This window comes from Hippoglossus hippoglossus, chromosome 1 (genome assembly GCF_009819705.1).
Source record: "Hippoglossus hippoglossus isolate fHipHip1 chromosome 1, fHipHip1.pri, whole genome shotgun sequence".
In the NCBI taxonomy this organism is placed as follows: Eukaryota; Metazoa; Chordata; class Actinopteri; order Pleuronectiformes; family Pleuronectidae; genus Hippoglossus; species Hippoglossus hippoglossus.
Genome location: NC_047151.1, coordinates 7,129,718 through 7,157,580, shown reverse-complemented (window position 1 = coordinate 7,157,580; position 27,863 = coordinate 7,129,718). Strand labels below are relative to the sequence as shown.

The 27,863-nt window shown below is 41.6% G+C and overlaps 1 protein-coding gene across 5 annotated transcripts in view; it reads left to right on the top strand.

Annotated features, from left to right (window-relative positions):
- The first annotated feature begins 1,316 nt into the window (after positions 1-1,316).
- Positions 1,317-27,863, top strand: part of rgs12b (regulator of G protein signaling 12b) — a 49,747-nt gene continuing 23,200 nt past the window's right edge. For 4 of the 5 annotated variants that reach the window (XM_034587528.1, XM_034587509.1, XM_034587545.1 and 1 more), the window contains exons 1-5: positions 1,317-1,418; positions 3,858-5,134; positions 5,473-5,712; positions 6,029-7,018; positions 14,134-14,253. In XM_034587528.1, coding sequence (XP_034443419.1) covers positions 4,049-5,134; positions 5,473-5,712; positions 6,029-7,018; positions 14,134-14,253 — 2,436 coding nt within the window. In that variant the 5' untranslated portion in view covers positions 1,317-1,418; positions 3,858-4,048. Of the gene's footprint in view, positions 1,419-1,903; positions 2,022-3,857; positions 5,135-5,472; positions 5,713-6,028; positions 7,019-14,133; positions 14,254-27,863 lie in introns of those variants that run through there. The other variant, XM_034587519.1, reaches the window with a different exon arrangement.

Sequence of the window (27,863 nt, the reverse complement as noted above, 5' to 3'; positions counted from 1 at the left end):
GTTATGTTTCGTTATTTAATGACACAATTTCCTCCCTGTGGGTTCTATGCTGGGCTCGACAACCTGACCGGTTGCCTGGCAAACACAGGGTCCGCTGTGCGTCTGTAATATGATCAAACAATGAGGTTATAACCATTAAAATGTTTTGCCACGCTCTGCCTCCTCTTCCTCTCTACCAGAAAGAACGAGCTGTGGCCGGCCACCTCAAAATAACCAAATGGCAACAACTGGTCAGAGTTTGATAGAAACCACAAAGAGATGATGGAATTTGTTGCCATTTAAAGATCTGTTGTATTTGACCTTATCTTTAACTCTTAACTGATCTTTTCCATGGTGAAGTTTGTCATGGTCACATTTTGTACAGTTTCCTTCTCATCCAGGCTGTAATTCCCTTTTATTGACCAGAGTATGAAAACGTAGTTCTTGGTTTTACAGCACCCATTAAGATGGGCTCTTCATGATTAAAAGGGTATTAACAGGATTACTGAGCAGCTGCCATATGGTTCATGAAGCACTGAAATCACGATGGCACAGGTACAAGGCAACTGTATATACAGGGAAAAACTTTTATGGCTGAACTTTAGACAGGCTTTATCGTGTCATCTGTGCAACTTACACTAAATACTTTATACATCGGGACAAACATGATGTACGATGTACAAATAATCACATGAAAACAAACAGGTGGCACTTGAATAGAAACAATGCTTTAGATCTTTTTATAGACCTATAGAAATGTAAATTTCAAAATAAACTTTTGAAACTAAAAGAACAAATCTTCAGATGTGATGCGCTGTAACTGGTCTTTTCTAGTTTGAAATAGAACTTCGGATGTGAAAGTTGTGCCACAGCTTGTACATTAAAGATGTGTTGACATGTAGAACTTATGGATAGAAAATGATCTAATGTCCCAACAATGCTTTAGATTGTTTTACAGGCCTTATTGCAACTCTAAATTGCATAATTCAAATAACTACGAAACACATCAGAGGTCCAGATTTCTTATAGAAGTGAGTTAGTGAAGTTTCGCTAACAATGTTGTTGAACCGTGTCGTATCTATTGTAAAGAAAAATAACTAACAAAATCTGAGTGTTAAAAAGTGGCTGCTTGTACATTAGAGTGAGCAGCCTGGATAAACTTACCTCACACACACACACACGTATAAATAGATCAGTTGAGCTCCATGGATGAAAACTCTATCAAATGAACTTGTATTATTTCATCAGTTTGAAGTCTCCCCCTCTGCTGCCCACCCTGAACACCCCTCCCTCACTCCCTCCCTCCCTCTTAAGGCTACTTCGCCAGATGGTGCAGCCTTTTCTTTTGTTTACCCATCGTCCCTCTGAGTTTACCGAACCAACCTTAGCTACTCAACTATGGAGACTGGCCGAGCAGCATCACCGTCCGACGGAGACAAGTAAGTCATTTAGTTTTTTTTTTTAGTCTCCGGCTTAGTGATCCGCTTCACCAAACTTATTTATCGACACGTTAAGAAAAACCCCTGCATCCACCTTTTCCCTGAGCTGTCCCTTCTTCAAACCCACAGCTTTTTAGCCAGATGCTGTCGTTTTTTTTAGCAGTTTTCCATCTTCAAGCTGGTTAAAAAACGATTTCTACACGTGCCCTGCTGCTGATAACACTTCGTATAACTCTATAAATGAAGTTAAAGGGGCATTGTTGTGACTGTACGTTTTGACACCTGTGGAACGAGCTACTCTCGCTACTTTTATTTGTGATTTCTCAGTCGAACTTTCGTCAATTTATCCGCACAACTGTTGTCGCGGCTGACTGACAGCTCTGCGCGCCAATGACGGGACGCGAAAGTCTGTGTACAGTGCCGTTGCCGTGGTTACGCGCCGACATTCCGAAGATGTGGGAAGCGGGGGGGCGGGACTAAGATTTCAGCATGGATGGATGCACTTTTTTTTTTTTTTTTCAACAGCAAGACAAGGCAAGAAAAAACAAAGGTTTTTAAAAGTTTAACGAACCGACGCGAGGGGAGCATGAAGTTGTTTGTGTGGTGAGAAACTCATGGTGTGTTTTTATATCCCGCCCGCAGCCTTTACCCTACCAGCGCTAACTTTGCTAGCATGCAGAGCTAACTGGGCTAACGGTAGCGCGACAGCTAACTGTAGCTAACAGGTTTCAGTAAAAGTCGGAGGCTCTTTATGGAGAAATAGTCGTTCAACACTTACGCGGAGCGCAGGTTGCGTTGAGAATTACAGATACGCCTGTTCTAACGTCAAAAAGCTGAAGTTCCCTGCGAGTCTCAGGTGTTGTCGGCTGTGTGTGTGTCTGATTTACCTGTCAGGTGAGGACACGCCCCTGTTCAGAACACACACACGTGTGACTGGACGGAGCTGCTGTGACTCCGCCCTGCACAGGTGTGTCTGTCCCGTCCCGTCCATGTGCTCTCTGAACTTATCAATACTTAATAATGGTCCAATACCAGTTGTATTGATCTCCCCCACAGGCCAGACAGGCTGTTTGATCTACATGAGGACTTCACGTATGATAGAATAAACATTTCACAGTCTTTTGTATTTTGGATACTGGAAAGTCTAAATTCATCTGTTCATCTCTGACATGCTGAACGTGATCATCATTATGGGCAAATGTCATATCCACTGCAGGTCATCAATGGGTTTATTAATCTACCTGCTAATTCCGGAAAATGTCTGTCTGTCTGTCTGCATGTGCAAGACAGAGCTCAACGCACTGCAAATTAAGAAAATGCATGCAAAAAGAAAAGCACACATGAAAATTAAGATAAGAACTTCATCAATTTCTAAATCCAGAAACGTGCTGCAAATATCAAAAAACCACACTAAATGTTTCTGGGGGACCCCAAAAAGTGATGAACCTGGCTGAAGTTCAGTGCTCTGTGAAGTTCCATCACCACTGACAAGTAGCAGACTCCAATAACTTCACATGAACTACAGCCAGGTTCATCACCTTTTTGGATCCCCTGGAAACATTTCCGTCTGTAGTGCGTTTCTGAATTTGCATGTGTTGTCACTTTTTTTCCAGCGCATGATAAGGTTGTTTTCTTTATTTGTACGTGTTTTTTTCTATTTGCATGTGTTTTCTTATTTTGCATTGCGTTGAGCTCACTCGGCCACCGTATAAAATCATTTCTGGGCTTCTTACTTGGCATGTGTGTTCTTTGTGGTCCAGGGAAGTGCAGTGTTGAAGTTGGTGTGATTTGGACTCACAGTTCAATATTGATAGAACTTGAATGAACTGACCCCCGCTCTGTAGCACTTGGGTGTGAAGATTGTGTGGATTGCTTGACAGAACGTAACACCAAACAGTAATGAAGCAAATTTCAGTTTTATTTTATGGCAAAACATTGACAACTTCACTGCAGATAAACCAAGTACGATGAACACAACGTTTTCTAACCTCACTCTGCACCATAGACTGTCTATGAAAAGCTCTGCACACAAACAATAAAACGTGACAGTATATTGTAGAACTGTTTGAGGACGACTCACTAATGACAACGAATAATTCTGAAGTAGCCTCAGAGTATTAATACAGGCCAGCATTTGAAGGTTTAGAATGGGCACCACACTTGTAATTCTTAAATTATTTTTTTCATCACAACAGAATGCACTGTGGTAAAGCGAGGACATTTTATGAGGATATATGTAAGATCTTGTTTTGATTCAAGTCTCCCCCTTTTTGGAGGTCTGATGTGATCTGGTTGGCAGGATGTGTGTTTGTGTGTGTGTATGTGTTTGGCTTTTTAGCTAATTTCTTATATATATCTAGTCACTGACTGAGAGACAATGAGAGCATGTTGTGGAAGTAAAAGCTGCCACTGACTTGGTTTTGTTCTTTTGTGCTGCAGGTAAACTTGCCCATGAACTGGAGCAGCAAGTGACACCAGGATGGGAGGGCTAGCGAGACCGTGCCAGAACTGAGGCCAAACTCTCACTCCCCTGCTGCATTTAGGACTGCTGCTCACTGGATATTTCCTTGTGTTTCTGCCTGAGCAGAGCCCGGGAGACGAATGATGACTAACTGAAACCTATTGAATCGATGGACTCGAGAAATCTCCCTGGCACAATGTTAAGGCCAGCAGACACATCATCCAAGAGGCGCCCGTGTGGCGGAAGTGGGCCGAACTTGCCTTCTCCTCCCCCTACATCCTCCTCCCACCAGCAGGGCCGTATCCACGCGGTGGAGGTGGCACGAGGGAGGACAGGGTACGGCTTTACGCTTTCAGGTCATAGCCCATGTGTCCTCAGCTGCATCCTGAAAGGGAGCCCTGCAGACTATGTGGGCTTACGTTCTGGAGACCACATCCTCTCTGTTAATGACATCAATGTGTCCAAGGCCTCACATGAAGATGTGGTCAAGCTGATTGGACGCTGCTCTGGTGTTTTGAAACTAGTCATCGCTGAGGGAGAACGTCAAAGGCGCCACCATCACCACCAACGCGCCGCTGGAAATCGCCATCACAGCAGCAATACTTTGGGAGCATCTCACCTGGACTCATGCTCGAGCGATGATGAGTTGGATGGTTTCTATGACAACAGTGTTAACAATAACAATAACAGCAGGTCAGGCTGTGGGGCTCGTGGGGGTTTGTACAAACCCAAATTGGATTCTAAGCAGCTGGGCATCAACAGGGCAGAGAAGGTGGTGGCAGAGCTGCAGTCCGGAGGAATCTTCAACATGATCTTTGAGAACTCCAGCCACTCGTCCAGTAGCTCGGACAAGGAGAGGCCGGGGGTTAGTTCATCATCAAAGCCTCGTCCTCGGTCTGAACCCGAGTTCCCACAGTATCGGAGCTCCTCCTGTTCCCAGAGCAATCCCAACCTTCTCTCTGAGGAGGAGATGGCTCAAGTTCTGAATGACGATTCAGTCTTCCTGGACTCAGACTTCCGTCATATCCACATCCACCCGCATGAAGAGCAAGACGTAGATGTAGGAGATGAGGGCGACTTGGGCCTAGAGCCCGGCGAAGGCATCCTCAACGTGGGCATGATTGTTGGCTACCTGGGCTCCATTGAGCTGGCCTCCTCTGGGACGAGTTTAGAGAACGACAGCCTGCAGGCCATCAGGGGCAGCATGAGGCGTCTCAGAGCCGAGCAAAAGATTCATTCATTGGTCCTAATGAAGGTGAATCTAAATCTTTCATTACCCATCTGATGAAAAAAGCTTGTTAGCTATATTTTGTATCTAGTTTAAAAAGACAATAGCTTAATTGAAAAACCTATTTCTTTGTAAGCTTTTAAACAGTATATTGATAGGCCTCGAATGAGTCAAGATTTAAACAATTTTCTTTGTCTGCAGATCTATTAGCCTTGAACTTAAAGCTGTTAGAAAAGCAAGTAGTACATTTACTTTACACTATTTCAGCAGATTAAACAGTGTCTATAATGATGTCAGGAATCTGTGATTGCCTCATTATTTTCCTTGGCACCAGGTACTAACATGCATTAATTATATCCGGCCAGGTCATGCATGACAGTGTGCGTCTATGCAGTGACAGGGGCCTGGTCCTGGCCACCTATCCTGCAGAGAAACTAGCCTTCAGCGCTTGCTGTCCCGACGATCGGCGATTCTTTGGACTGGTCACGATGCAGGCCACGGACGACCACGACTATCATCGCTTTAGCAACGGACAAGATGAAGATGGCGGTTTGAGGACTTCCTGTCACGTGTTCATCGTGGACCCAGACCTTTGTCACCACCAGGTAAAGAGAGAGACACACAAGTCCAGGCTGCTCTTGAAGATGAAATAAAAACAAAATCACAGACCAAAAAGATACACAAAAGATGACGGCTGTGCCAACAGTGTGTGTGATAGAGAAAATGCTGCACATAGATGCACTGTATGAATGTGTGTGAATGGAAAAACTGTACTGTGATGTGCTTTGAGTGGCCTCTACTAAAAGAATACAGAACATCTACCAAATATATTCTTATGCATTTCTGTCATGGAGAAGAAGTGAATATATGACAGCACACATCTACCCATACACACTCTTATGGTGACTGTTGTTTCCTCAGGTCCATTTAGGTGTAGCCAGGAGGTTTGGCTTTGAGTGTACCCCCGACCCAGACACAGGAGGCTGCCTTGAATTCCCGCCCAGCTCTCAGCCTCTCCTCCAGTTTGTCTCTGTCCTCTACCGAGACATGGGCGACAACATTGAGGGGGTTCGGGCCCGGGCCTTCCACGATCCAGACAACGACGCCCAACAGAACCACAGCACCAGCAGCAACAGTGATAGTGGGATTGGCAACTTTTTACCAGAGGAGAAGAGCAACCGAGTGCTTTTAGTGGACCTCGGAGGTCCTCCTAATCACAACCACATCTCTGGGCCACGCCACTGGGACAGCCCTCCTTCCTCCCAGCAGGCCTGGAGCCCCACCCTAGGAGCCGCCGCCTCTCTCCCACCTCCTCCTCCTCCTCCGCCAGCTCTGAGAAATGGCCACTACCGCCACGATCCACACCTGGCTGACCTCCCTCACCCTCTACCCTTGGCTCACCCTGATGTCTCCAGCAGGCACTCGCGAGGGGTCCACCCTCACCACTACCCACTGGCAAAGCGGGGAGGAGCTGTGGGGGGAGGAGAAAAGAGAGGGGCTGGAGGAGCAGTAGGGGTGGAGCCACAGCGGTGGCTCCCAGTCCATGTGCTTAGAGACTGGCGCCAGCAGCACCACAACAGCCACCTCCAGGGCCTGAGCAGCGACCAGGAGTCTTATGCTGAATCCACTGACGGGTGGTCATCGGCCAACTGCAGCACCTTGCCTCCACCCATGAATAAGATCCCTGCAGACCGCTACCGGGCTCCGCTAGCTCCGGGAGACCACCTGCCACCACCTGGAGGGAGCCAGCCTCCTCCTCCGGCACAGCCCAACTCCCACACCCACCGGCTGGCCGTTCAGAAAGATGAGTGGGCCAAGAAGCTGTTTGGCGCTGGAGACAGGGAGCGGCCTAGAGCAGAGAGAAGTGAAAGAGAGAAGAAACGAAGGAATGCAAAGGAAGGAGAGAAAAAGGTAAGATTAGCACAAATTCATAAACATTTGTGTTTTAAGACTCTAGATTCAATGCTTACCACTTTCACTTTTTGTACCTGCTATATAGCTAGGCTTTCCATAATAGGGCATTCATTGAAGTGTTTCCCTGTGCCAGTTTGTGGATTGTGGGGCTTTTGGAAGAGTCGTGTTAAAACTGACCATGAGCTGAGAAGCCCGGGCAGCAGGTAGAATCCTCATCACACCCCTCTGCTGTGGAAATTTGCTCTGACTAGTGTATGTCCAAGGCTACAGTTTATTGAGGCTATAAATCCATCTGTATTCATCCCTCTGTTAGCCATCGCATTTTCACCCTCTCTCTCAAGGCCTGAAAACTTGACTCAACTGAACTCGTTCTGTCCTCGAGAGAATTCTCTCACTTAGTCGGGAAACTTTTCAGTGGTGTTTAAAGTTGTAATAAACAACATCCACCTCAGCAAACCTCCCTGTGCTGTATTGAATAATGTGAATGCTGCAGTTGGCTCTCTACCCAGACTTAGTACAAGTGGATTGATAAGTTATTTATTCCCACTGCTCCGGTATCATCAGGTCATGTATTATGCACCAACCGGCCATCTGCCTTCACCTGAAAACCACCTGTTTCCCACCGTAATTAGTCAGTGGTAAGAGCAGGGGAGAAATGATAAAGTGCTGCACATACATGCACTGTATGAATTTGTGTGTGAAAAACTGGCACAACTGTACTGTAAAGCTCCTTGAGTGGTCAACAAGACTAGAAAAGTGATATATATTAACCCAGACCGTTTTAAAAACAGACCATTTAGTTTATTTCACACAATATACAATATATAGAAAATACAGAAATGTTTAAGTATGTGTGGGGTGTGGTAGAAACCAGTGACATTTTTTAAAACCATACCTAAATATAACAAGAGAAATTCAAAACATACTGAATCTTCAATACAGGTTATATATTAGTATAAAAGAGAAAGTTTGATGAATCTACACTTCACAAACATTAACTAGTCTACATTATATGTTATATACTATACATTAAATACCCTACAACCCATCAGCTGAATTGCTTGTAAAAAATGGTCAATCGTTACAAGTATGCAGTAAAGATCTGCCTCGTCTCAGTCTGCATTTAATACAAATGAGTTTCTTGTTTGTCCCTGACACTTAAGGATGTTGTTGCTTCCCCCAGTCAAACTTGTGGAGGACAGGGTCCGAGGGAAACCCCAGGGGAAAATCAGAGGAATTGTTTACAAGGCCAGGGTCAGTAGACAGGAGGTTGGACGTCAACCTCTCTGAACAATGTTCTCAGACTGGACAGAGTGTTGAAAGCTGTCCTAGGAAGCCACGATTACTTGTAGCAAAGATGTTAGTTTATCCTTCCATGTACTTTATACTTCAGAATTACATTGATATTATTGCTAACTTGCTTCCTATAGTGTATAATATGTAGTATATATATATATAAGTTGTTTTCCTTAATTGCCTGCTTTTGTCTGCCACATGGTGGCACTGTTTTATCATCTGAACCATAAACCTCTCTGCGAGCCTCATGCACCTCCATTGTCAATTGGGAATACAAGATGTACTATTTGTATACGTTGTTTGGTACCTGACATTAATCTGTACAAATTAAGTAGATGTGGTTATAGTTTACTCATGGGGGGGGGATTATAAGGAAATGTCGTATTGGAAAAAAACACTTAAATGTATAATTGATACAGAAAGCAATTGAATTTTATGAATATGACACATTGATCATCCTAAATTTTCACGTTCATTTAAAAGATATTTCTTCATTTTTTTGCAGTTTTCAATTAGGCCTCGTTGTACTGCTGCAGTTTCTGTTTTTATACGAAATAAGTGGGATATTTGTGTGTGTTTGTGCTTCGCTCTTATGTTGACAGCTGTTTTAGTTGTAAACAGGAAAGATGCCTTGTTTCTGTGACATCTATCGCGCATGTGTGTGCGCGTGTGTGTGATCAGAGTTTGAGTTTTCCACAAAAAATGTCTTTCTTTCAGATGTTTCTGTGAAAGCGCTGTGGTGCAGCCACACCCAAAACAAGCCCCCGCACAACATCAACATGTTATCATTTCCTTTTTATAGTTAGAATCTTTACTCTCTGAGAAACTATTTAGTTTGCCTTAAGCGTAAGTGCTATAATAATTAAGATGTTAAAACTGAGCAGGTTAAATGGGGGTCACGTGTGAATGTTTGTGTCTCCATATGTAATCTGTGCTGACTGATACACGCACACTTAGACGAAAGGGTGACTTTGTTTCCAGGCAACACTACTGGTCATCTCCTGATGAAATGCCAACAAGACCTGTTCCTAATCAGCCAGTAGGATTCAACATGCGCCACAATTGGCCTCTGGATCCTGACTGTCAACATCGATTAATTACTCATTAGTTAACGGCTCCATTGGCGTATGCTCTCTGCTTGAGTTTAAGGAGATTAGCCAAATGCCATTTGTGAGCGGATAGAAAGAAGAGGAGAGTATTTGTCTTGTTCTCTAGAAGCAGAAGAACAACAGTTGTTAAAAAGCTAATTGTAAACTTGTGAAGGCTACACAAGCCTGTCCTCTTTGGTTTAGTGCACCACTCACTGTGGTTACATCATTGTCAGATGGTCTCTGGACAATAAATCCTGATGAACCAATGACTAATTTTCTAGTGCCCATTTTACTCAACAGTTTTATGGCATCATGTAGCAGCTGGTCAGTTTAAACTTCATTCCAGTTTCACAGCATTAGTCTTTACTTGCACATTCTTTTTGTGTGTATTTTTTATATCAGTGTGAGTACACTGAGCAAACACAATAATGACACTACCTGAGCGATGATGAAATCTTATGTGAGAGTGCAACATGCTACCTGCTCTGCAAGTGTTGTTGTTATCATGACCCTCCCCTGATTGTGTGTCAGTGTGTGTTTCTCTGCTATGCGTGGTTGTGGGTTGTGTGAAGTACAATCTGGTGCTGCAGGCACAAAACACAGGACTATACATGCCTGTGTCCACCATGTGGAATTTAACATTTAAGTGGAAAGAAAAAATGCGTCTTAAACAGGCACGAATGTGTAGCAGCAGGGCTTCAGGCAAAGTGGCACACATCCCCTCATGTAGGCTCTGATGTAGGATTCTTATGTGCTATGTGTGTCTTTTTGTGACCTTTCAACACTTAGACATTTCATTTTCTACAACACCTTTTCCATCACACTCTCTCTCACACACACACGCAGGGTGCAGGAAATAGTGTCATGCTGTTTATGAACGTGTTATTGATAAAAACATGTTTCAACTGGATCACGGTTTGGATGCTACTAACAAAGAGATTCTCAAGACAGGTTTTGATTGAAAGCCTGTTTAGTTCAGAGCACTTAAACCATCAGTGAACTACACTGTTATTAACAGATTAAGTAAGACTTTAGCTGCTGGTTGCCATGGTTGTTACCCAGCACAGCAGCAGCACAAATACTGTTAAGACTCCATGTGCTAATATTAAAAATCACATTGATTATTTGACTTTCCAGCAGAAATAGTGACAGAAAAGCAGAAGAATAGGATAAATGCTCTTTGCCCCTGACAAGAAGGATGCTTTGTTGTTACCCCTTGTTTGTTTGTGGATTACACAATAACTACTGAACAGATTTCCATCAAACTTGGTGGCTGGATGGGACATGGGCCAACCCATCAAATATTCTGTCATTTTCAAAGGCAATATTTGATATACTGATATCTATGAGTGTGTGCAATTTGGTGGAGCTTGATGGAATTTAAGGAGGTATATGCTCTACTGAGGGCCATTGTAGTTACAGTATTTATTAGTTGTATCTTTGTTGTGCATAGGGCTAGACGATATAGCAGAAACCTTTATCAAGATAAGTTTTCAAATCAGTCAGTATCGATAATTAACACGATAAATGTCTCATTATTATTTCTCTTAAGTTTTTTTGTGCCTGAGTGAAAGTTGTGGTTTTAAAGTCTTCTGACAAACAGCAACACATTTTACAAATCTGAGGTAGATAAATTTTGTGTTATATCTCCATGTGCTTACACAATGCATCAGCTTTATATAATTTATATATATATATATATGGGTCAATGACGTATAAGGATTTTCAACAGGCCAATTTTAAAATACAAAAAAAAAGAATATCTATTATAATTATTCAAACATTAGGAATGTTGTGTACACATAAAATCATATAAAAATTTCAAATTATTTGATTTTAGTGCTTTTTCATCTAGATGAATTGGCCATGGCCTATTTTTTTTACAATTTCTCAATAATATAAAGTCATTAGTAACAAAGTAGTTGCATTTTTGTAAATAATGATCTCATATTTTTGTTCTATAATGTCACCGTCCCCTTATTAAATGTAGTTAACAAACTTATTTTTCCGGTAAAGTGCATAAAATTGATAAAAATGTTTAAAAAATACCATTCATTTAAGCATACTGTATCAGTGATTAATATTTCAGCCACAGAAATTTTATATTTTACTTTAGATTTAATACAGGTCTTGGTATTATTGGTCGCACCACATGATGAGTGGTCGCTCCAAATGATATGAAAACCTCCTATCGTTTAAAAAGATGAATAAACAATAAATTCCATACACAAATTTGACTTAAACCAGATTTTATAAAGATTTCATAGAATTTTCATGAACACAAACATTTTTTTTAATAAAAATCTCATCAAGAACCTTCAAGTGCAGCACACATTGTTGTGAACAAACAGTTCATTAAACTGGCTGCTCTTGTGCTACATCTACATCAACCAGAGCTGGTGGAATGTTCTCCATAGATGGCGGCGTAAGGTCGAACACAGCGTTTGCCATATTTGTACTTTCTCTGTAAGCTCTGGATGCAGCCCTCCAGTTCTCTCTCTGATTCTTTTTCTCTCTCTCTCTGTCAACTCACTTGACTTGGCATATGGAATCTCTCCCTGCTGTTTATTTCTCTCGTAGCTGAAAAGGATATGTAATGTCATGCCATCAATCAATAAGTTATTTTGGACTAATGATAGATGAACATTTGAATGCAAATATGCATTTCGTCCAGTAATGAAAAACACATAAGAGCAATATGTACTTCATGTTGCTTTATTTGTAGTTTTCATTTTTTAAATGTTTTAACATACCTTTCTCTTCTCTGAGCAAGGTTCTCCACTCTTGCTACAGGGTCAGAATTAACGCATATGGCGAGCGGTTTTTATTTTGCTTGGAAGGGGCATCTGGTAAAATAAATTTAAACAGTTATGAATAAATAAACACATAAATAAATAATAAATTACAAATAAATTCATAATAACCGAGATAAAATTACATGTTACATGTTTGGGGTGGTATTTATTCATGATATTGTCCAAAAATCTAACATAAACCGTTGTTTCGGAAATATTAGAAAAAAATACTCTAATTGCATAGAAATATTTTCCAAATAATACTAAAATAAAGTAATTTATGTATATAAATCATTAATTGAATTAAAAAAAGCCCCAAAACTCCCAATCTAGGACATATATCTATCATGTAAAACACTCTGCAATGGTCGCACCACATTTGGTCGCACCACATGATATTTTTCTAGTTCAGTCAAAATTTACAGCCACAGAATTGGCCACCTAAAGAAAACAAACTACGTCAGCACAAAAGGTCACTCTGAAATTTATAATCAAAATATATATTTTGAGAAATAACTTAGAATTCATAGTTTTTTTGAGGTCATACCACATTATATCCAAATGTGGCAACTACATACCAGCTGTGGAAAAGGTTATTTTTTTCCAAATTTGAGAGAGAGTTACAAACCTGTTGCTGCTTCCATGGGTCCTTGGCAAAATGGTTTATGATGCAACTTCCTGTCTTTGAATGGATTTCAACATCAAAGTCCCAAATTGGTCATTTCTTGATGGTCGCACCACATGATATTTCATAAAATGGACATCATCGGACAAAGTTTGTTTGTATACTATGATGGAAATATAAATGCAAATGCTTTGCAATTTTGTACAGGATTACAAAAGACTTTGGAAATCATGCCAAATATGGCAAAAAATACATTTGAATAGATTTTGAGTAATTTCAAAGAAGTTTTCACAACAGCAGTCATGGCTGGACGGTTGCACCACATGATATTTTGACACTTTAAAAAACAGAAACATTTAAATAACTAATGGTTTTTGGAAATTTAAAGTGTGTACATATACGGGACAGGTACTACGTATATATGGTATTTCTTTATGTATTTAAACCTTTTTTTAACAGAAGAAAATGCAGTCAGACAGAAAATATAGGCGTCACGTCAATGACCCATATATGACTTCTGTTAAATTGTTATTGATCAAATGTATATTGCAATAATTATGGTATTGTTTTATTGCCCAAAATGTATATTTGCATACATTTTTAGGTTTTCTGAATGAAAGGGTGCTGCCAATACCAATTTTGATATTTGGCAGTGATATATCGCCCATATTATTTTTTTACATTATTTTTTAAGAATTGTGACTAGGATATCTACTGATCTTAAAGTTAAAAGTAAACTTCCCTGTGCTGTCTGGTGGGTAAAATATGTAATGGAGACATTAAGTAATCAATGTTGGTCAGGCTCTAATTCATATATTTTCATGTGTATTTTTTTATTTTCATGGTGTGCACTGAATAGTGTCAGTAAAGAGTGACAGAAATACGTAAGAGCAGAGAGAGAGTGAGGGTTGACTTGACAAAATGCATCCAATTGTTGATCCAAAGCTTCTCAGACGACAGAGGCACCCCCCCCCCACATTATTCTGCTTTTCTGTCATTATTTCTGCTGTTAAAAGTCAAATGATCATTGTTTGCAATTCATTCAGAGTCATTCACTTCTACAATCTCACATAGGGGAGGTTCCAAGTCAACCTTTCATTTCCGCTGTCTTTACAATGAAGTACCTTATTGAGAGCACAGCAGTAGCTGCTGACGGAGGCGAGACACTCACTATCCCCTCAAGCGTTCTCACCTGCTGGAGGTTTTGTTTGATCATCACCAGCTTGCTTGTCTGATGTGTGGCTACTGCCCTTGTTGTACTTCATTCTGAATGCTAATTGAACATGTGTGTCTTTGTCCCCTCAGGGCAGTCGGTTCCGTGGTCTGACAATGGGCTTCCCTCCTCTCCCGCAGCGCTCGTCAGCCCGACGCTCCTTTAGACGCTCCAAACGCCTCAGCATGGCCCGCTCCCTGGACGACTTGGAGGTAAGAGTGCACACACACACACACACACACACACACACACACACACACACACACACACACACACACACACACACACACACACACACACACACACACAGAGCATTGTGTGTTAACGCAGTGCTCGAGCTCAGTCTGACCACCGCGTTGTTGTCACATTTGAGCCACACGTGCACCATCCATCTCTAATAATAGCAGCTCATGAGCATCATACATCCTCACATGATAGGTCAAGCCCTCTTCCCACATCGCCATGGCAACTTACACACACACACACACACACACACTCATGGACAATGCTTTCTTATAGAAAGAGCCCTGAGACATTTCAGGCATATAGATTTGGATTAAGATATCTTTGTCATTAGATAGCAGAAGATTACTGAGGTTACCGTTTTTTACTTGCAGCCACACATTTAGTGGAAAAGCATTTCTAAGGACTGTGTGCTCTACGGCTATACCGTTACAGGAATTATACTTTTGTTCTCCTTTTAGCTGTAAGAAATGACCTGATATCCAGTCATTTGAGAGCCATGAGGTTTCCCTAACAATATGCCCATTTAGTTCTTCTTACAACATTTTATAATAAGAAAGTCTGCAGTAGCTGCTGTATTACTCTCGACAACAAATGATACAATGGACCGCTATCATGGTTACCACAGTAAATCCTTGCACAAGGTTATAATAATCATAATAACGATGGGATTCAAATCTGTGGTGTTTCATTTCCAGAATCTAAATATATTTTATCCATTTTATGTTTTATGTGTGTGTGTGTGTGTGTGTGAGTGTGAGACCAAAAACAGAGTCCTGCTGTCTGTGATCACGGCTCATAAAAGTAGTTTTGGTCCAAAGATAGAGATCAGAAGAAAGCTAAACGTTTCCGCCATTTAGTGGCTATACTGAGGCAGCCTGGGATCAGATAAGGAGATCCCACACTGTCGCTTCAGTAGTGAGATTTGTTTTGGTTAATATACTGTACATATTTGGCATTTTTTTCTTTATTGGATAGCTCAGTAGACAGTGACAGGAGAAACGGGGAGAGCCTGGGAGAGACAAGTTATTACATGCTACGAACATTTGAGATGGGTTTCAAACACTGGGCCCCAAATGGATTTTAAGTAAAGTTAAAGCTTATAAAGTAAAGTTAAAAGTTATAAACCATATAAAGGGAAATGCAATTTGTAAATCATGTGTTGCCATAGACTCTGCCCACACATTTCTAGTGTTGTTTAGCTTCAATTTGTGATTTGACACTGTGTTAATTTCCATGTTGTACTGAGCTTATGCCGACAGAATACATTACAAAACTAGAAAGGCTCTCAATAGAGTGTTTACCTCTAGGACCCAGTCTCCTTAAATCAATCAAGCTGCACCAATATGTACACAATCATTGATATCAGTTCCCTGAATTTAATTTTTTCATCAAAATACATGAATTAGGCCCAGGGAAATCAATGGTAAAGAAAGTGATATCCTCCTTTTTTGTCTGTATCTGTGCCAAAGTTTAATTGTTTTTGTTTTTGGCCCAAGTCCCATCCTTCCACCAAATTTCAAGAAAATCGATTCAGTAGGTTTTTGCGTTTTCCTGCTAACAGTCAAACAGCAATGAAAACATAGCAATGTATCTTTCAATCATTATTATTAATCACATTCATTTCATTTTAGTCATTAGGTGGTAATGTCAGGAGCACCAGTGCTTTTCTGCACACATTCCAATCTCCCACCTTTTATGTGTGCTTTATACAGGGGTAGATGTATCTCCATCCCACTGCCAGACCATCCCATGGTCTCGCTCTTCTTTTCTCCTCACAACCCCTCCACCCTCGCTCCCCTCTATTCTACCTTTTTCTTCCGGTCGTTAGGCCTTTTTCTCTTGCTGCACATTTGGCAATGTCGATAAACAGAGAGGGCTTTGTGTTGTGAGAGGGGGAAGGACGGAAAGATTGGTGTGTGTGTGTGTGCGCATGTATTAATGTGTGTGTGTGGTGAGGTGGTGGGGGGCAAAGTGTTAGCCTGCACTTCTAATGAGCCCTGATGAGCAATAAGCTGACATTGTCCTCGTTAGTGAGGCCACAACACAAAAGCGTTACAGACACACACAGTGGACAGACACACACATAGACACACATACTGTATATATGAAGAGCTGTGCGTGCACATACACAAACAAGTTGCAACCCACTCCAAGTCGGCAACACAAAAACACACTGATGCATATAAACCACACATCTACACACATAGTCCTCCTTATGTTGTTGCTCTATCATTTTCATAATGCGGTTGTGTGTGTGTGTGTGTGTGTGTGTGTGTGTGTGTGTGTGTGTGTGTGTGTGTGTGTGTGTGTGTGTGTGTGTGTGTGTGTGTGTGTGTGTGTGTGTGTGTGTGTGTGTGTGTGTGTGTGTGTGTACTGTATGTACATGTGTCTGCAAGAGCTTGAGGCTTCCTTCTTATCTCGTGATGGTTCTCATTATAGAGCATACACACACACACAGCACATAACACATATGCGACACTCACAAACAAACAAACAGACAATGTCTTATGACAGCTGGAGGGAGGAAATCTACAGGCTACACCTACTAGCTTAGCCACTTCCAGTGGACTTTTAAATTATTTGAATTTATATAATATACATTCTATGGTGCAGTGAGAAGTTAGAACACTTTTCGTTCATCCTACATGGTTCATTTGCAGTGAAGATTTTCTAGTCAATTTTGTCATACAGTGAAAGTGAATTTGCTTTTTTACTGTTGACTTATCTAGCTTTTTCGACAAAATAACTGGTGTGCTTTTACTTTGAAGACAAATTACCGGGCAGCTCCCATGACTCCTGTGAATGTCTGTGTCTCAGTCCGTTATGCAGAATTATCTAAATGATCTGACGCCAACTTTTGACTCGCGGTTTCACCCAGTTACAGTTTATCCAAGCACGTAGAAGAAGACATGTTCAACTTGGCCCTCAGACTGGTGTTAAGGGACGCTGCTCCCCCTTCCACTCACACACACACTGACAGCTACAGAGCGCTGGTGTCATTTTTATTCCCATTTTTATTAATATTGAGCGTATCCCATGTCCAAATCACTCCAAACTTGGCATTGCACTTCTCTGGACATATGCCAACTGTGAAGTCCATAAGATGAACGGTTTGCGAGATATACGTTCCACATATTAGTTCAGACAGAGAAATGTAAAAGTTGAAGATCCCATGATAATGCTTGCACGGAGTTTGACATTCAAAACAGCAGAAGCACTAAACCTTTACATGTCCTTGAACTCAAAGTATTACTTGGTTTACACATCTAAAAATTAAAAACGTCTCTTGTCTATAGTGTAATTCTTAGGATGTAGTGGGAATGTGTGTGTGCTTATTTTTGTATGTGTGTGCATGACTTCTCCAAAGCTAAATGATTTAGAGCCCCACAGACAAATGCAGTCTGTTTCTCCGTGGGGAAGAAGTGGGAAGTCTCAACTGATCTCACACGCAAACACGCACCATGACCTCCAAAGTCCAAAGCAGTCTTTTTAGTGGTGAAACAATTTTCAGGGTTTTGAAGATGCACCCCTCATCAACCTCCCAGCAAACCTCTCCAATGTCTCAATTAGCCCAGGATATGTTTTGCCCACTGTTACCTCTCTTATTATTATATTAACAAAGTCAAAACATACTAATTTTTTTACAATAAAATACAGTGGTTTGACCAAAACAAATTCTGACTCTAAAAGGTTAGGGTCACCTTTTTCAAGTCTTACAATTAGGGCATATATCAAAAATGTATCGTCATCGCGATATCAACGTGTGTGATATACGTATCGCAAAAGACGGCTTAAACTGCGATAAATGGTGTATCATGTGCCGTGCGTTCACGCTCTGCATGTCCATATATTTGGCCAATCAGATGGAGCCCTGCTGCCCTAGATAATAAATTAAAGATATTCAGATGATGGACGGGTTGAAGAGAATATGAAGAGAATAGAGAGAGAACAGAGAATTACGAGCCGACTCCGTCAAATCTCGCCCCCGTCTAACGGTTTTCACGTTTGTCCTGGGTCAGATTCATCCCTATGAGCTGACGTCCCTGACTCGCTACAGTTTAAAAGTAGATTTGTTTGAAATAACAACATCAACACTGATCATCACATAATGATCGATACTTTTCTTAATGAGTAAAATCTTCAGAGTAGCTAATTCATCAGCCGTCTCTCTCTCTCTCTCTCTCTCTCTCTCTCTCTCTCTCTCTCTCTCTCTCTCTCTCTCTCTCTCTCTCTCTCACACTGTGTGATCGGATGTGATGTGTAAACTCAGTCTAGGTAAAAACAACAGACTTTGTAAACTTAGACAATATATGGAGAGCAGGAGGAGATGGCGGCACGCACGGTTTGGATTGCCTTGGTTGACACAGTGCACAGCGCCAATGACAGATACAGTAAATTACTGAGAGAGCTGGTAAAAACAGTAAAACAGTCGGTAAAGAGCCGGTAAAAACAGTTAAGAAAATAACTTTTCATGGTCCAAACATGTATGAAAGGACCCCAAATAACAGAGTAAGTGGACTTAGTGGAGCTGTTCATGGCTCCCTGGGTGTCTACCCCGGACCTGGAGGCGCTGTGGCCAGGCTGTGTGCCTTCTCCCTTGGGCTGTGGAGATGTGCGTCAGTAGTCAGGGACTGTTTATGTGTAATTTTCGCAAGTCATATCGTCATCGCGATATTCAACAACGTTATCGCATGTTTTCCTAATATCGTGCCTCCCTACTTACAATAGTCACATGCACATATGTAGCTAATGTTCATTCCAAACATTGCAGCTCTTCTCTACCAACACCGACCATTATCAGACCTTTTCCCAACATGATTACAATTTAAGAGATGGCAGATAATATGCACATGTCCAGTTGTGTGCAGCAATGCATCCTGAAGTTCAGCTGAAGCTAATATGTGGCTTCAGAAGTCACAGTTGGGTGTTGGTATCTTTGATAGTCATGGTCATTTTGCTGCAAAATTCCCTCCTTGTGTTTTCCTGGATTGTGTCTTCTTGCTGAGCCACAGGGGAGAGAATTTGAGTCCTAAAAAGATTCCAAAAAACAATGGTCTCGAGTTAAGAGGTTTTTTTTGGAATAAAATAAAATCTTTACAATTTAAAAATGTAATTTAAATAGCACTTCTCCAAACATAGTTACAAAGTGCTTCCTAACTATAAAACTATAAGGTGCCAAATACCTGAAACCATTAAGTTCTGCCAACATTTTTGCGAGCATAGAGGATATCTAAGGTGATATAGTCACTGGATGGTATCCTACTGTATTGTCTCTTGTTTTAAATGAGAGAAGTCTTTTTAAGTCCAATTATAAGACAAGGATCAAAAACAGAATCCTAGAATTCCCATAAATTCTCATAAGACCATCCCTGTCTTTTTAATACCTGCATAGATAACAGAATCTTTTTTCTCCTGGAGCTTTAACCATGATGAGTATAATGATCTTTATATGTAAAACTGGTGGAGCAAATATCTTCTCTTTTATATCCCTGTCAGTCAGACATGCTTTTCACACACAACTCACACCAATGTGGAAACTAAACCATTGTAAACAAACTGCTGTGACAGGCCCTATGTTATCTGTGGACTACATGAATGACCTTTATCTGTATTGCTTCTCCTAGTTAAAGGACTTGAACAGCTTTTAGAAAAGTTCTTCAAATCAGTTTCCAGAGCAGTTTAAAAGTAGTCTGATTTGCCTTATTGTGACAAACATTTTTCTTTATAATGTTCTCTTTGTTGTTTAACACTTTAAAGTGTGAGTAAGGTGGAGGACTGACAGGAGGGGCATTTGTGTGTGTGTGTGTGTGTGGGTGTGGGTGTGGGTGTGTGTGTGTGGGTGTATGTATGGTGGGGAAGGGTTGGTGGGGGTGTTAGGAAGAGTCGAGGCATGTTGAGGAATGCAGCTAATTCCAATCGTCGTTAAATGATCAATCCTTGCTGTCAACTGTAGTTTGACAGGTTACTCGTCTGCATGTCTCTCTCTCCGTCCTCCTGTCGTCTCTCACTCTGCTGTTTTGCCTTTTTTCTGTGCCCCCACCCGTCTTTGCCCCTCATCGTGAATGTCAGTTTACTCTCCGTGCCCGTGACATGCGCAGGGCATACTAAGCAGATGACAGAGGAGCGCTGAGGGTAACGCATTCAACTCCACACTGATTTTACGTGTGGGTGTGTGCGTTCCTTAATGGCAAGGGGTCTGCCTCCGCATTCGCCTTGAATGCGTGTGTGTGTGTGTGTGTGTATGTATGTATGTGTGCGTCTCAGCCCACAACAGTGTGGGTGGAATAGAAATTATACGAGGGTGGGTGGAAAAGCAGAGAAAGAGGATGGGTGGGGGGAGCAGAGAGGCAGGGCGAGGGAGTCGATAGAGAGAGAGGAGGAGGAGGAGGAGGAGGAGGTGGGCGAGCAGGGGGATGAGAGCGAGAGGGAAGGGGAATCTAGCGACAGCGACACTCTATAGTGGTTTGGACATTTGAAAGCAATCAAGCTTTGCCGCTTCGTCTCTGAACACACACAGACACATTCAACAGCTGATGACAATGTGTACTGAGGGGAGCTCTCACATGCTGTGCTGAGGATTACTTGTCTCTTTCTTCATGGAGCAGCAAACTTTGAGCGTGGATTCTGAAACCACCGCTGATCCAGTGAGTAAACGAGCTGTGTGTGCATATGTTAGCACATTATGTGTGTGTGTGTTTCCCTATATGTGATGCAGCCAATATTTGATCCTACAGATGACTCCCTTGCCATATCTGATATGAAGGCTTCGCTTCTCATTCTGTAATGTTAGAGATCTGTGTTGCTGGAACAGGTCAAATATTGTTGAATTTGAAACCCTAACAAACTCTTACTTGTGATTTGGAAGCTTTACAATCACCAACAGTCGAGCTGACGCGACTGCTAGTCACTGCTCTTTTTCTCTGTTGCTCTTTTGGGTCTGTACATTTTTAATAATGACCCAGTATTCATTGATTTTGGTTCAAATGAACTGAATGCACTGAAACTTTAGCAGCCAGGTCTATGTCTGGATTGACAGATCATGTGACACGCATGGGCCAATCATCAGGCTGCCTTAGGCTTTGCTGAGTCAAAGGGAAACCTGTTGATTCTTTGGCTTTAGTTTATCCAATCAATTCAAATGAGCAAACTTTTCCAATTTTGCGCCAGTGGTCCTGAAGAAAATGTGTGTGTGTGTCCGTGTGTATTGCTGGTGTATTTGTATGTCTAACAAGTTAATGGTCATCTATAGGTCAGTAGTTGTGTGTGTGTGTGTGTGTGTGTGTTTTGACAGTGTGGTGGAACGGAGCACAGGACATTATTTCACAAAACACAGCATTGAGAAAAGAGCTGCCTGCAAGCCCTCTGACCTCGCACAGACACACACTCACACTCTCTCACATACACACACACACACACACTTGTGCACACAGGAATAAAAACCTCATTTATATTGCAAAAAAGTGAATAATCACACAATCAGACGCACAAAGATAAGAACCTGCATGCACATTTCTTCTTCAGTGTGTGTGTCTTCTTGCTCTGTGAGGCTGTGTGTGTTTTGTGCCGCTGCGTGTGTGTGTGTGTGTGTGTTCCTCGTGATATCCCCTGGGAACAGTAAGTTGGGGAAGGAAAATCAGATGATGAGACAGAATCAGCGCTGCTCCTGTACATGAATCACCTCAGGAGGCCAGGAGTCACATCAGACGTAGCTCAGATTTTCAATAAACACAAGTGCCTCTTTTTATCTTCGTCATGTGCCAGATGGGCACAGTTTACCACATCAGCACTATCAAACCGTGTCATGGGATTATTAGTCAGTTGCGGGTCTGCATATTAAATCGACTCACAGATACAGAGCGTAGACCAAACTCACCAGATATAGGCTGCAGTTCAAAGTAGCAAATATCCTGTCAAGAGTCTCAGTCAGTCGGTTGGTGGAGGTCTACTTGTGACTGCTGTTCCTCTTCAGCTGTGCACTTTTTCTGTGTTTGTCATGAGTCATCGGGATTTTCAAGATTTCTCCCCTTTATTTTTTACATATTTTATCACAGTCTCAAATCTAATTTAAAAAAGGCAGCAACACATGTGAGTCATATTAAGTTGAATACTAATTGGCATTATGTGTCATCTTTAATAGACAACCACTGAGTTTTTTTTTCAGAAAACCCGTGACACAATATCAGATACACACAGCTGCATTATAAGTCTTTCAGATTTTTTGTTCAACACATGTACTCTGACTTATTTCATAAGGGTTCAGTCATTAGGGATCAGTGTTATTGCGTTTAAGGTCTCAGGTTAAAAAACAACAGCAGAGGGCAGTGTTGAGTTTTATTGGATGTTTTTGTGCACAGGGGAAAAAGGGAAATCACAAGGTGATAAACTCGTCTCTGCAGAAAAATGTAGTTCTTTTGACATAGATTGGAAGTGAGCTGACACATTTCTGAACTGTTCACTGAGCCATTCAGAAAAAAACACCTGTTGATTCCTGACGCTCTCTGTATTCTCATTGCAGACAGTGGTTCTTATTTCAAGCGTTAAACTTTTGAAATGTTCCTCAGTTTGATAATAAATTCGCAAAAAACATACTTTTTTTCTACAGAGCAAGGTAACAGCGGTAGGTTTTAACAATATTCTGATGTAAAATTAATTTATAGCAATTAATCTGATTTTTTACGATTCTTTAGATCAAGGATGCTAACCCTCTGGTTGTATTTGTTAGCGGGGGGAAACCCTCTGAATATGTTGGATTCATAGGAAATTTGTAATAATGTAGTGAAGCCCCTAAATTTGTCATCTACTTAATTCACAAAGCTGGTCAAAGACAATGTCTGGTGTATTTATCTAAGAATATTGTAATATCCAGAAAATGTACTATATCACGTACATATATGATGTAAAATTGTATCATTGGTGAAAAACTGCACACTTTCTACTTTTTTAGTACATCATAATGTTCCAAACACGGATACAGTAAATAACATGTACATAGACAAACAAATGTCAAAAGTTAGAAATACGTGACAGGAACTTGACAGCACAGAAGATGACATGTGATGCTATTAACAGTCTAATGTGACCTATTTCAGACAATAAACAACTACACAAACATAGTGAAATTATACTGGTATAATTTCTGTAAATATACACACCATAGACCGCATGTCGTCCTTCTTAACATACATAGAGATGGAAGACATGACGGCTCCCCAAAAGTAAAGCCAAAGGGTCTTGAGCGCGCCCTGATGGCTGCAGTATAGATCTTAAACGTTGCCCCCTCCATGTTATTTAATAGGACATCGACCAAACTAAAAAGTCAAAATATGTCAAATAAAATCTTTTAAAAGATGGTTTCAGTTATTTTAGCTAGTTCTCATTATACGGATGTATGTTCAAATGTATTTTTTTCTGGTAAAGTTGGTTTTGATTACTTATTTGATGCTATTAAAATGGGGTGAAATGTCATGATTGACAGCTGAAACTAACTCGTGATTGCTTCTCAATTCGACTGTTCCATCCCCTGACTCTGGCTCCATATGGGCAAGATGGCCGAGTTAATGTCAGGATACTTTGTCTTGATTTCTGGATAGTGGGATGAGGTGGTGATACATTGTCCATCTTTATATACAGTCTATGATACAAATAAAAGGGAAAACCTGAAAAGCGAGTGGAGAGACAAGATGAAATGCCCCCAACCATATGTCAATGGTTTGATGAAAATGATGTGAATAATATGCTATAGCCTTCACAGTCAACCCCAATAGGAGATTTGGTGTCTGAGCATGTTAGACAACACTCCACCACCACCATCAAAACACAAAATGAAGGAATCCCTTTTGAATGAACGGTGTCCGTCCCTTCAGTAGAGTCCAGAGACTTGTAGAGTCAATGCCAAGACCCACTGAAGCTGTTCGGGCTGCACATGGTGGTCCAACTTCTAACAGAGACACTTTTTTGTACGCCTGTGCTTATGAACTGTCTTTGACATGTGCCTTTGTTCTTTTTTACCAGTTTAAACACAGCATGTGCTCTGCTTTGTTGCCAAAGACAAATTTCCACATAAGTGGACAATCAAAATGTCTTTGTATTAACACTTAGTTGATGCAAGTGCAGTGGACAGGCCGTACAGGAGTACACAGCACCCATAAAATAAATAAATGTTTCTCTCCATATGTAGCCTTTTTGTCTTAGTGTCATCTGATATCTGCAGAGGAATTTGTTTCCTTTTTATTTTAAACTGTCCTACAAAAGACCATTATCTAAGGCACACACACACACACACACACACACACACACACACACACACACACACACACACACACACACACACACACACACACACACACACACACACACACACACACACACACACACACACACACACACACACACACACACACACACACACACACACACACACACACACACACACATATATGCATACACAAACAAAGGAAACAGGGCTGCTTGGCCAGACCACAGAAATTAAGGTAAAGAGATGAGTGAGACATGAGAAATATTTCATCTTTTGTTTTCTTTTCGTCTCTTTTTGTCTCCGGCCTCTCCTCCTTTTCTCATCAGGATGTGGACTTAGCCAACTTAAGCTTTGTCTTATCTGTTGTGGCGCTCTGCCGCTTGTCTTCTCTCTGTCCCTGTGCTGACGGATATGTTTCAGACTAAGCACATATTACTCATACATCACTGACTGTTCTCTTCTTTTCATGGAAAGTCTCTCACACAGACACATAAACAACTCTACAAAATGTTTTAGATTACCTATGAAATAGAACATTGGTAATTGAACCCCCACAAATATATACACATAGACATACCACTGCTAGACCAGGTTACACACACACACACACACACACACACACACACACACACACACACACACACACACACACACACACACACACACACACACACACACACACGTTTACTGTAAAGGTTTTTCTTGTGAGTCTATATTTGAGTCATCACAGTCTAAGACAGTGAGATGGAACAGACAGAGTGCCGTGGAATGAGAGAAGGTGTAACAGAAACTCTTAAATCTTTTTTTTTTCTTTTTTGCCATAACAGGAAATTAGGGGGAGCTAGGTGTAGGCTCAAGGCCATATACACAACTTCAATTGCAGCCTTTGTTTGTGTGTGAGAGAGAGAAAAAGAGAGCATGAATGTGTGCTGCAGTAGACCTCCCTCTCTCCTGTGAAGTGACTTCGTCAGTTTAATAAATTTAATTTAATTCAATTTAATAAACCTGCAGAATTTCCATGTGAATCCTAAAGATGAAATGTATCTTTTTACTGCCCTGCCCTCTTCTCCTCTTCCTCTGGCTATAAATGATAAACCAATAAAGACGCTTTGTTTGTTAAATCGCCGTTGAGTGTGATCCTAGCTAGACCTGCCGAACTGTGATTTTGAACAGGCAGGAGTAGGAGGAGGGCGGAGAGGTGAGGGCTGTGCTGTAGCGTGATTGGCAGACTGACCTTTGTTCCCTCCCCGTCTCTGTAACTGCTGCCTGATGGGGGCGTTTCACTATGGAAACGGATCTGTGTGTGTGTGTATGTTGGCGTGTGTGTGTGCGTCTGCCAGAGAATGGAACTTCCTAGTCAGTCTGTCCGCTCAGTGAGTTTGGTGTGAGAGCGAGAAGCAGAGGTGTATATGGTGTTGAGAGGGACTTGGTGTGTGAAGCTAATTCCAAAGTGTGTATGTGTGTGACATGGACATGCTGAGCAATGGCTCCATCCAAGTTAGCTGTCCGGATGAATATCCTCATCACCCTAGATAGCTTCTGAAGAAGCTCTGTCAGCTTGTGTGTGTGTTTGTGTGTGTGAGTGACTATGTGTGTGTGCGTGGTTCACATATGTAGATTGAGCGGTTAGTGGGTTTCCTCCTCTGTGAGAGGGGAGCAGGATGAGCCTGAGGAAAAGGCTCTCCTTCAAGCGGGTCTGGAACTTCAATGCAGTGAGTAGTACACACATACACAAACACACATATACTGATAATGCTTTACAACTGGTCTTGTGCACAACTTGTAGGTGAGACTAAGTTGCGTATAGTCATTTACTCATTAAATCATTTATTTAATATTTATGTCCACAGAAGCAAACTTGAACACTGCTAGATTCAAATATTCCTGCATTCACTGATTTAGAAGTCCCATTAGTTTTTAATAACAAGCTAATGTCTAGCTGTCATGCCGCCAAGTGTCAAGAGCGGAATGTCTTCACAGCCGCAACAAAACCCCTGCACCACTTGTCCTGGTTGGCAGGTGTCATCTTCAACCCTGGCTTTGTAATTCAAAAGAAAAGGTTTCATTAAGCGCAAAACCATAATGCTTTCCAGTTTTGTTCTGGTCACCAGTGAGAAAGACAGGGACAGATGGAGGAATAAGGTGACTATTACCCAGCAAAGTACGCAGGGAGAATAAGAGGAATCCATCACCTTCAGATCATATGAGAGGGGAAACAAACGGATGAGAGGGCGCGTCCAAGACAAATGGAGATGAATGAAGACGAGAGGTTGTGAATGTGGGAACCTTGGGGAAAAAAAACTTGGCAGAAGTTGAAATGAACAACTCATCCTGCCTGTCTGGTGTTTTTTCTTGAAAAGGGGGCACTGTGGTGGCAGACTGTGGAAGTGTGTGTGAGGGTAAAGTGAGACAACAGGAAAGAAAAGACTAACAAGAGCTGGAGATGGCTCCAGGCTGTTTCTCTTCCTCTCAAAGCCAGATGTTTCTGGGGCCGGAGCAGGCGGTAGAGAAAGAGAAACAGAACAAGGGATTAAAACAAATGGAGTAGAAGACAGAAAGAGCTTTTTCTGTCCTCGTCTCTGCGAGTCATATGGTTTGTAGATTTCACCTCGAAGGCTCGTCTTGTGTGTGTGTGAGTGAGTGTGGATGTTAAAGAAAGTGAGAACTGCATTGAAAAAGGTGAGCTGAGTCAGCTCACTCACTTTTTGTGCAACTCACTTAATTCAGCGTGTCGAGCGGCGGCTGGGGGAGTGTGCGCTCGGGTTTAGGCAGAGATGTCCGATCAGATTATGTTTAAATCTTGTTCCCTCATCTGCCTGCATGACGCTGGTGTGTTTAGGGCAGCGAGCCAGGTACATGAGACATTTATCAGCCACTCAGCCTGTGAGTCACGTCTCCTGTGTGGCTCTATTGTACAGAAACAAACATCATCCGCATTCCTTTCTTTCAAAGAGAGTGGATATGGATTTCCGAGTGCATCGCAGCGATGTAGGGCTTTGTCCCAGAATTCCAGAGATGGTCACAGAGGATTTCACTCTGGAATATAAAGTGTAGTTTTGAAATGTTTGTGGGGAGATGTTGAGATGGGTCCATTTACTATTTAAAAATACTATTAAATCCCCCCCCCCCTTTTTTTTTTTTTTTAAATGTCCCATGTTTCACCACGTTTAGTGGACTGAACAGAAAACCAAATACAGATGTCCGGGCTTCTGCTATTGAGATTTATGTTGACACTGCGGCTGAGGTCAATGATGATATCTGCTGTCACTCGCCTTCCCCTTCACGCGTCATGCTCACCAAGTTTATAGATTAGCGCCCACT